Source organism: Phragmites australis, chromosome 8 (genome assembly GCF_958298935.1).
Source record: "Phragmites australis chromosome 8, lpPhrAust1.1, whole genome shotgun sequence".
In the NCBI taxonomy this organism is placed as follows: domain Eukaryota; kingdom Viridiplantae; phylum Streptophyta; class Magnoliopsida; order Poales; family Poaceae; genus Phragmites; species Phragmites australis.
The window spans coordinates 25479238-25491079 of NC_084928.1; the positions used below are offsets into that span (position 1 = coordinate 25479238).

At 41.8% G+C, this 11842-nt stretch overlaps 1 protein-coding gene across 1 annotated transcript; it reads right to left on the bottom strand.

Annotated features, from left to right (window-relative positions):
- Positions 1–7409: 7409 nt before the first annotated feature.
- Positions 7410–8144, bottom strand: LOC133925907 (uncharacterized). The gene is made up of 2 exons (XM_062371649.1): positions 7637–8144; positions 7410–7541 (listed from the first exon to the last, which is right to left on the bottom strand). The coding sequence occupies exons 1-2, from the start codon at positions 8064–8066 to the stop codon at positions 7525–7527; spliced, it is 447 nt and encodes a 148-aa protein (XP_062227633.1). The 5' UTR covers positions 8067–8144; the 3' UTR covers positions 7410–7524.
- Between the last annotated feature and the right edge of the window lie 3698 nt (positions 8145–11842).

Below are 11842 nucleotides of genomic sequence, written 5' to 3' on the forward strand. Positions count from 1 at the left end.
TAGGTGACTTTTAGGATTTTAGTGGATTAGTTTTCTTTTATAAAAAATTAGTTGAATTTTATCTATAGTTATCCTATCAATAATGAAATAGGCCACTGATATAATGCCACATATTGAAAAATGACAATGTTGGATAGCTAGATGTAGTTTACATCTCTAGATATTGTAATGGTGATACCGTGTCTAATTAGGCTTGGATGTGATATTGTGTGGTATCAGGGTTTAGGTCGGGCAAATTACCTAAACCCTATTATCTATAATATTGTCTTCAAATTTTAAGATACACAACTAAGACACAAATGATAATTTTTGTTGTCATTACTTAACACAATTTTAGTTAGTTGAGAATAGACAAATTAGAGTTGAGACAAGAAGAGGGGTTAAGTTAAATGATAATAGACATAGCTTGCTCTCATTTCTTTATGACTAAAGTGCACAATAGCTCTTATGGGCTTGTGATGTTTATGCACTTATATGGTTAAGGATAGTAGCATGACTGTCATAATTACACATCTTCTTATTTAATCTCTCTTATATTCTATGAGGTGTGGAACAAGAAATTTTTTGTGGTAGTCCACGTGTTGTTGTTTTATGACTTGAGCCCCTAAGCCGAGGATCATTTTAGATGATCGAGCCAATGAGGGCAACAATTGCCAATTATGACTTTTGCTACTTTTATGTTGCATTCTTGTTGTGTCTAAGTTGATTTTATCTGATACAAGGTTTGACATCTTTCTCTTTTATATTTTTAACTTTATGAGACTAATAATGTTTTGAAGTTTGACATCTCCTCTTCACTATGCTTGGTTGAAATTTTCTCTGCCATATATAGGATTAGCCACCAGAATATTTTTAGAGAGGGAGACAGAGTTCTGCTAAATGATGCTGAGGTATGTAATTTTATATATTAATGCCTATTTTTTAATTTCTATATAAATTAATAATGAAACTATATGTAAACCATATGTGTTTTTTTTGGAATTATCAATGCCAGTTTGAGCAATGAATCGACAATGATAATAGGCCATCGTTACTGGTATGTTACTTAAACCCATAATAATAGTGGTGTTATCACTACTAATTTAACCATAAACTGATAGTGATAAGGGGTATCACTACTAGTTTCGCAACTGGTAATGATAATGTCATATTATCACTATTGATTGTATAGTGCCAGTTCAAAAACCGGTACAGATGCCAATTTTAAACTCTTTTAAATCAGCACTTATACCGCTTTGTGCAGCACTGTGTTTGGTACTTTGGTGGAGCCAGTAAGAGGTCAGCATCAAACAAGATCAAAACATATTGCGGTAGGGCGAGCGGCTTCGCATGCCTAACCTAGCGAGGCAAATCATTGATGTGGATTGCGAGGGGCAGCTCGAGCTCCCAAATGGAAACCAAGGAGGCAGTGAAATTGACCAAGGTGAGGCAGATCGTTGTCAACTGTCAATTTGCTCTTGTGCGTGAGTTCTCTGGAGGGATCAAATATATCATACGTGCTTACACTAAGTGAAAAACAGACAAAGAAGACACGAAATTAGTGACGGGTCGTAACATGACTCATCACTTATAATAATAGTGACGGGTTGTAACATGACCCATCACTTATATCAGGTCATAAGTGATGGGTCACAACTTGAGCTGTCACTTATGAGTGGTGCAAGATGATCCGTCACTTATAACAAATAATAAATGACGAGTCACACTTTGATCGTCACTTATGACTGGCCTAAGGTGACCCATCACTTATGATAAGTAATAAGTGATGGGTTAAGTTGTGACTCGTCACTTATGACCTCACATCAGTGACGGGTCATGTTGTGACCCGTCACTTATGATAATAGTCATAGATACTTAGTTCACTAATATTTTTTTATTTTTCTTTTATTTTTTCTTTATTTTTTGTCACCTAAGCAGCATTATAATAGGAAATATATATAATTTTTGCTCAAGTTTGATGTAAGGGGTGGCGGTTAAGGACACAAACGTGCGTTGTAAAAACGGTGCAGAAACTTCAGAGGCGAGAACTCAATCTTCCAAGCCATCTTTGGCCTTGAAAAATTCATTGAACCTGACAAAGTCGGGGAGAAATAGATGTAACTTTTTCTGTAGATGTCCGTAGAGTAAAAAAATTCAAAATCCGAGTTCGTATGAAAAAGTTATGCCCATTTTATCGGATGCACTTCGGGGCACATATCAAATTGTGATCGTTTGCATGAGATATTCAGAAATTCATAAAATATCAATACAATTTTATAGGTAAATTATAACCAGTTACCTATCAAATTTTATATGTAAATATTAATACATATTTTATATGTAAATATTAATACAAAATTTATATGTAAAATAAAAAAATCAGTCATTAATGACGGGTCAACATTATAACCCGTCACCTATAACCTTCATAAGTGACGGGTCACGGTTATGACCCGTCAGTTATGACCTTCGACAAAGAAGGTAAAAGGATTATCCGATGTCCATCACAAACACACGATAGCTGAGGTGGTAACACGCGCGCGCGAGGGGAGGTGGCGGGTTCGATTCCCGCTTGATGCAAAGATGGAAAATAGTGCTAAAAAATTAGAAGTGACTCGTGGCCAGTGGTGATAGGCATGCGTTGGCGCTACTACAAAATTTATTTTTCGAGACACCTACTATTCATTTCTACAGGTGGTTCATAGGACAAACCACCTAAGTACTCAGCTCGGGTCCCATGAGGTTGTGGACCGCCTGTGAAAACTTGTTTCCACAGGCGGTACCATATGGGAATCGCCTGTGGAAATATCTATTTTTACAGGCGGTTTCTTATGTGAACCGCCTATGAAAATAGCATTTCCACAGGCATTTCACATAAGGAACCACCTATGGAAACAAGTTTTCTCATGCGGTTCACATTAGAAATTACCTGTGGAAATATCCCATAAATAGTGATGTCATGGGGAGCTCGATTCAGACTGAGCTCACTGTTGTTCGAATAGTTCAGCTCAAGTGGCAGATGCGAACTTTGGAAACAAAGGGGAAATGTTTTGTTTTTGAATTCCTTGGAGGAGGCTGAAGGGTTGCGGGTAGGCTACGCTAGCACAGAATAAATTTTCTCTACCGCATTCAACCAGGAAGCCATGCGAGTAGGGGATCATGAATCGTTACCACTTGACGAGCAGTGCAGCGGAAGAAGAGTTGGAGCAGACCAATCCAACGTCGTGCGCGTCAAGTAGTCGATCGTCAACCTCGTCCCGAGCACGTCCCGAGCACCTTCCGAGTACTCGCGGGTACGTCCCGAGTACTCCCGAGCAGATCAGCACCGCAATAGTAGCAGCGCCTCCACGGTATCCACACGTACAAGGATGGAATCGCCGTGCGCCGGTGTGCTAGCACCGCGCGCCCGGCTAGGGTTTCGAAGGGAGTTCGGGAATAGGAGGCGGTTAGGGTTTCTAAAGAACACCTTGCGCCTTGGCCCCTGCCTATTCTTATATAGAGCACGCTAATGGGCCTTTAATCAATATTAAAGCCCATTATGACTCTAAACCCTAATGGTCCTTTAATCAACATTAAAGCCCATTAGCAGATCCAATCCGCAAACTCGATCGCCTCTAGGGCATATTACCAACAATCTCCCACTTGCACTAGAGTCAGCACAAGTTTTATATTCCATCCCCTTAAGTGTGTGACCCGTTAGGTTCATGTGTAAACGGCCGCTATCCGGAAACCCTTTTCCGAATTGCAAGTCAATAGCGGTACCTAGCAGGACATATTGACTCCCGAATGCACACAAAGATCATATCGGCTGAACCTTGATATACTCATGCACCAATCCCTTTACCACACGATACCAGTCAAGCTCAAGGCGAGATTCGTGCCACCCTTGTGATAGCTCGACCATTCACTCGATCAAGTAGTGGATTCACCATGATTAACTCTTTAATCACATTGGCATGGCCATGCACTTTCCAATCCAACTACCTCGAGGGGCCCAGAGATATCTCTCCCGTTATTTAGGAGGGGTAAATTCCATCTTGATCACTCACATCCCACGACATGTTTCATAACATACCCGAAAGCAATCTTTATAACTACCCAGTTACGGAATAGCGTTTGGAAGCCCCTAAGTGTGTTACTACACATTCTGGAATCAATGATGATCTCAGGTCAAAGGATTCTGTAGGTACACCATTTGAGATAACAACTGATGGCACATTAAAAATAACAATCCCAGCAGTATCTCAGGGTGGGTCTATCCAACATCATGTTCTCTAACATGTGTCCACATTACTGATTTGATATCTCCATATCTATGATCCGTGAAACATGATCATCATTCAGTCAAATGTGCTAATCTATAAATCATTATTGTCCCACACAATGATATGAGATTAGGGACTATTTAGAATAACATCATAAAAACAAAGAGTTTCACAAACAAGTCACATACTTGCTGATCAATGTAAATGATAATTATTCATGGAACCAGATAACAATTATCCAAAAGTACATTAGCATAGACAGAACACATTCTCTCACATGCACTAGAGTCTATCCCGCAAGTATCTAATACCCATAGAGCTCAAGTGTGCCTCATGCTTGGGCTGTGGGAGAGGCTTCGTCAACGGATCAGCAATATTCGAATCCGTGTGCACCATGCATATCTTTACATCACCTCTATCAATAATCTCTCGAATGAGGTGATAGCGCCGAAGTATGTGCTTGGACTTCTGGTGCGACCTAGGCTCCTTGGCTTGTGCAATGGCACCACTATTGTCACAATAGAGGTCCATTGGACTGGACGCACTAGGGACCACACCCAACTCAGAAACAAATTTTCTGATCCAAACAGCCTCTTTTGCAGCTTCTGAAGCTGCGATATACTCGGCCTCCGTCGTGGAATCAGCAACCGTTTCTTGCTTGGAACTCTTCCAACTCACCGCACCTCCATTAAGGCAAAACACAAAACCAGACTGCGATCTCGAGTCGTCCTTGTCGGTTTGGAAGCTAGCATCGGTGTAACCATTTACAACGAGCTCCTCCTCACCTCCATAGACTAGGAACATATCCTTAGTTCTTCTCATGTACTTGAGGATACTCTTTACTATAGCCCAGTGACATTCACCTGGGTTCGATTGATATCTGCTCGTAACACTTAGAGCATAGGAGACATCTGGGCGTGTACAAAACATAGCATACATGATGGACCCAATAGCAGAAGCATACGGGATCGCACTCATCCTCTCGAGCTCATCAGATGTCTTAGGACATTGATTCTTGCTGAGAGTGATGCCATGTGACATTGGCAAGAAACCTTTCTTGGAATCCTGCATATTGAACCGATTCAATACCTTGTCAATGTACGTGCTCTGGCTTAATCCGATTAGTCTTTTCGACCTATCTCTATAGATCTTTATGCCCAATATGTATGCTGCCTCTCCTAAATCTTTCATTGAAAAACTCTTTTGCAATGAAGATTTGACAGCATCGAGCATTGGAATATTATTTCCGATCAATAATATGTCATCCACATATAAGACCAGAAACACAAGTGCGCTCCCACTAGTCCTTTTGTAAACACAAGGCTCTTCTTCATTCTTGATGAAACCAAACCCTTTGATCACTTCATCAAAACGAAGATTCCAACTCCGAGAAGCTTGCTTTAGTCCATAGATGGACTTTTGCAGCTTGCAAATCTTCCCAGCATTTTTCGGATTGACAAAACCTTCAGGCTGTGTCATGTACACATCCTCACTTAGGTTTCCATTAAGGAAAGCCGTTTTGACATCCATTTGCCATATCTCATAGTCGAAATATGCAGCAATTGCTAGGAGAATCCGAATAGACTTTAGCATTGCGACGGGCGAAAACGTTTCATCATAATCAACACCTTGAATTTGCCTGAAACCTTTCGCCACCAATCGTGCCTTATAGATGTGAACATTTCCATCAACGTCTATCTTTTTCTTAAAAACCCATTTACACTCGATAGTTTTCACACCATCAGGTGGATCGACCAAGTTCCAAACTTGGTTTTCTCGCATGGATTCTAACTCGGATCTCATGGCTCCAAGCCATTTTTCGGAGTCTGGTCCCACCATTGCTTCCGAGTAAGTCTTAGGTTCATCATTGTCCAACAATAATATGTCGCGCTGCCCCGTGGTTAGGAACATAAACCGCTCGGGTGCACGACTGAACCTTTCCGACCGACGTGGGGCTGGTGTCTCGACAACAGGTTCTGCAACATCTTGCATACCGAGTTGTGGTTCAATAGGAGTTGAAACACTTTCAAGTGGTTCCCGAATTTCTTCGAGTTGCACCGTACTCCCACTAACTCTCTTCGCGAGAAACTCTTTCTCAAGAAAGACACCATTCCGGGCGACAAACACTTTGCCTTCTTCCCGGTTATAGAAATAATATCCTTTGGTTTCCCTAGGATACCCCACAAAGAAGCATTTATCAGATTTGGGAGTGAGCTTATCAGACGACAAACGTTTTACATAAGCCTCACAACCCCATATCTTAAGGAAAGACAATCCGGGACGCTTCCCGGTCCATATCTCATATGGTGTCCTCTCTACAGCCTTAGATGGAACCCTGTTTAACGTGAAAGCAGCAGTTTCTAGAGCGTATCCCCAGAAGGACAATGGAAGATCAGATTGGCTCATCATCGACCGGACCATGTCTAACAAAGTTCGGTTCCTCCGCTCGGACACCCCATTCCATTGTGGCGTGCCCGGTGGAGTCAATTGTGGAACGATTCCACATTGCCTTAGATGATCACCAAATTCATGGCTCAAATATTCACCTCCACGATCTGATCGCAGAAATTTAATTGTCTTGCCTATATGATTTTGTACTTCATTCTGGAACTCCTTGAACTTTTCAAAGGATTCAGACTTGTGCCTCATTAGGTAGATGTAACCATATCTACTAAAGTCATCGGTGAAAGTAATGAAATACTGAAAACCACCTCTAGCTGTAGAACTCATCGGTCCACATACATCTGTATGTACTAGGGCCAATAATTCATTTGTCCTCTCACTTTGACCAGTGAAAGGCGTCTTAGTCATCTTGCCAAGTAAACAAGACTCGCATGTATCAAATGATTCGAAATCAAATGAATGTAGAAGACCATCTTTATGGAGCTTCTGCATACGCTTCTCATTTATATGACCTAATCGACAATGCCAAACAAAAGTGGGATTCAAATCATTAAGCCGAGGCTTCTTTGTATCAATGTTATAGATAGTTATATCCTCAAGATCCAATATATATAATCCATTTACTAATGGACAATTACCATAGAGCATACCATTCAAAAATATCGAACAACACTTGTTCTTTATTATGAATTCATAACCGTCTTCTTCCAAACATGAAGAAGAGATAATGTTTTTGCCCAAGGCAGGAATATAATAACAATTATTTAATTCCAAAACTAATCCTGAGGGTAGCGATAAGGAGTAAACGCCAACGGCCAACGCAGCAACTTTTGCACCATTGCCGACGCGAGCATCCAGTTCGCCTCTTGCACACTTCCTAGTCCTTTTCAGTCCCTGCAACGATTTGCAAGTATGAATCATTGATCCGGTATCAAATACCCATGAATCATCAGGACGAGTAGCAAGATTAATTTCAATAACATTTATACCTGAAGATGAAGTCTTACTTCCCTTCTTCTTTTTGAGTTCTTCCAAGTACAATTTGCAGTTCCTCCGCCAATGACCAGACTTATGGCAGTGGTGGCAAGTGTCAGAAGCGGCAGGGCCAGCCTTGGGCTTTCCAACAGGTTTAGGCTTAGAACTCGAGATCTCATCCGAAGTTTTAGCCTTGTCCTTGCGCTTTCTCTTCTTGCTATCCTTTTGAACCATCATCACATGACTAGAGCTCTTCTTAATGCTTTCCTCAGCAGTTTTTAGCATCCCATGCAATTCAGCCATGCTTTTCTCCATGCTGTTCATATGAAAGTTCAAAATGAACGGCTCGAAGCTCGCAGGGAGCGACTGGAGAATTACATCCGTAGCCAACTCAGGGCTAAGGGGAAAACCAAGTTTTTCCAGGCTTTCAATGTAACCAATCATTTTGATCACATGAGGACTGACTGGACTGCCTTCTGTTAACCTGCACGCAAACAAGGACTTTGAGGTGTTGTACCTCTCGGCCCGAGCTTGGTTCTCAAACATGCCTCGGAGTCCCACAATCATATCATGGGCATCCCTGTTCTCATATTGCTTCTGAAGCTCAGAGGACATACAGGCAAGCATGAGGCAGCTAACATCCAGTGAATCGTTGGTGTGCTTCTCATAAGCCCTCCGATCCGCGGCAGGAGCATTATCAGCTGGTTCATCAGGATAGGGGACCTCTAGAACATATTCCTTTTTCTCTTGTTTGAGAACAATTCTCAGATTTCTATACCAATCAATAAAGTTTGTTCCAGAAAGCTTCTCTTTTTCAAGAATCGATCGCAAATTAAAACTGGAAGTGTTACTAGCGGCCGGTGCCATGATCTACAACAGAAAATGCAAGTTCAGCACTATGCCTATGTGAATCTTCTATTAAACAATTTAACAAAAGATACTCCACTATATGTGTTTTCCCTCTAACAACATATAGAGGATCAAGATCCATATTCAACTAAGTTCTAGTGAGCTTTGGCATCACTGCTAGAAACTTAGTGACATAGGTAAGCAACGCCTTGCTAATCACATCCCTATGTGACTCTTGTTTGCTGGGTGGCATCGAATGCCCCGGCGCCCAACATCATGCCCCAAAGCCCAAAACCGTTTTGATAGCTTTATCAAGTAAACCAATACTATGCGTGTGGATGTCCGACATCCACTCTAACTGGTTAAGATAAATGATGGCACCCTGCTTTGGCAGACCTACCACACAATGATCAAAACCTTTGTAGGTGCAGCTATTGGAAGGGCATCAATTACTTTTGATTTTTCTGAGGGAAACTACTCTATCATGAAAATCATATCCACCACATATAAAACATGAAAGAATAGTATGACAGGAACATAAAAACATCACAGGCAATCATATTAACTGTGACATAGTATGGCCCCTTCACATGGTGATCTCCATCGCCACGGTTCCTGTCCTCCGGGTCATCATGCTTCAAATCTCCATGATCTTGTACTAGTCTATTACACCTAATAGCACTAGATAAATTACATGAGAAGAAGCATCACAAGTCGACACGCAGGCCGTTATACAATAACATGACAGCCTTGGGCTGCAATTAGCCATGACTCGCAGGCCATGAAAAATTACACACATGCATCACATATCACAAGGCCATACCAGTCACAACATTCTCTGCAAAAACGAGTTAAGCGTAGAATCGAATTCTAATGTCGTGATGGGATCATGTTATTACAACAATCTATGCGTGTACGCAACGGCGGTAGATCGCATCTATGAAATCGCTATGAAAATCTCATCGGATCGATCGTATCGAGCCAATTCCGAGTCATTCATAATGCCTCAATTTCCATTAGATCAATCCCATTGATCATCGCGTGAGGTTTTTCCAGAAACGATGACAGCACACACAACCTCGATCTGCTGTTCTCCCGACCATGTCGCGATGCACGCAGTTAGCCCCGATGGTGATTCCAGCCGGTAGGGGCAAGTCGCACGCAAAAACAGGTGGGAGATCGAGCTAATCTTTTTGGCTATGTGGTTTCATCGACTGGCATCTCATCCGATCTCTAATTCACCTAACCAACCGTGCATTGATCAATCCATCATATGAACTGATCAAAAACAATAGATCTAATCTATTTCTATCACATATCTTCTATATGTGACTGATCCAGATCGAAAACTACGCAGGATGGCTCTGATACCACTGAAGGGTTGCGGGTAGGCTACGCTAGCACAGAATAAATTTTCTCTACCGCATTCAACCAGGAAGCCATGCGAGTAGGGGATCATGAATCGTTACCACTTGACGAGCAGTGCAGCGGAAGAAGAGTTGGAGCAGACCAATCCAACGTCGTGCGCGTCAAGTAGTCGATCGTCAACCTCGTCCCGAGCACGTCCCGAGCACCTTCCGAGTACTCGCGGGTACGTCCCGAGTACTCCCGAGCAGATCAGCACCGCAATAGTAGCAGCGCCTCCACGGTATCCACACGTACAAGGATGGAATCGCCGTGCGCCGGTGTGCTAGCACCGCGCGCCCGGCTAGGGTTTCGAAGGGAGTTCGGGAATAGGAGGCGGTTAGGGTTTCTAAAGAACACCTTGCGCCTTGGCCCCTGCCTATTCTTATATAGAGCACGCTAATGGGCCTTTAATCAATATTAAAGCCCATTATGACTCTAAACCCTAATGGTCCTTTAATCAACATTAAAGCCCATTAGCAGATCCAATCCGCAAACTCGATCGCCTCTAGGGCATATTACCAACAGAGGCATCTAAGGTAAGAGTATCTCATCCCTAGGTAGCATCCTTTTGAAGTATAGATTTAGATTTATGGCTTATTTAGGGTTTGAAAATGTTATAGAGTGCTCATGGTTCTAGCCATTTAGATACTTAAATTAGCTAAAATTTGTGGAAATGTTGATTCCATTTTGTAGATTCACATGACTCTAGCATTATATTTCAAAATTGTAGCTTCAATTTGATGTTTTTTAAGCCTCTAGGAGGTTTCATCATGAATGGAGATTTTTTGGATCTAGATCTAGATGTAGATGTAGAGGGAGAGAGAGTAATCAATCCATATTGTTTTGAGCCATAAATTTGCACCAATGTAGATTCAATTGCGTAGACATATTATAACCATAACATGACCAATTTTTTCTATATTTTAAAAAAATTCTTTTTTAAAAATTGGTCTTATTATTAATTAATTAATGTATCTAATTCTATGGTTGAAGTTAAAGATGGACAGAGCATGGATGTACGATGCGCCAAGATATGGACAAATATACATCAAAGGACTTTCTGCTTTTATTGAAGCCGCCGAGAAGGACGCTTTGACTACGAAGATAAAGAAAATATATTGTCCATGTTCTGACTGTAAAAACCAGAAATTATGGGTCAAATCAAGCATAATCAAATCACACTTGATCTTGGGAGGTTTTGTTGAGGATTACACATGCTGGTACAATCACGGCGAACAACATACAAGCGAACCAAACGACGACATCGCTGCTGATCAAGTGGATGGTGATGATGAGGGAGTCGAAGGCGACACTGATGTTATGGTGGGTGATGATACCGATTTCGATCTGGAGAAAATGTTGAGCCATGCAGAACCGCATGTTTTAAGGGACACGAGAGGTTTAGATAATTTTGAAGCGTTACAGAAGGCATCGAATGAACTTTTGTATAAGGAATCGAAGGGCTGTGATAAGAAGTTTACGGTGTTGCATTCAGTGCTTGAACTTCTAAGGTTGAAGGCCAGGAATGGATGGTCCGACAAGAGTTTCTCGGGTCTGTTGAGCCTCTTGGCAAACATGCTTCCGAAGCCTAACTCCTTGCCCACCACCACTTATCAAGCGAAGAAGCTTATATGTCTGTTGTCATTGGATGTGCAAAAAATACACGCTTGTCCGAACCACTGTATCCTTTACCGTAAAGAGTACGAAGCCTTGAATAGATGCCAGTGTGCAATGCGAATCGGTACAAGAGGAATGGTGATTGTGAGGACGAAGATGCTTCCGCCAACGCGAAGAAGAAGAAGAAGAGTACTGTTGGTCGTGACGAAGAAGACACTTCTTTCGACACAGAGAAGAAGAGGAAAAGTCCTGCCATGATGATGTGGTACCTGCCAGTGATCTCCCGCTTGCATCGTTTGTACTCGAAGAAGGATGGAACTAAGCTTCAACACCCCGCTGATGCTAGC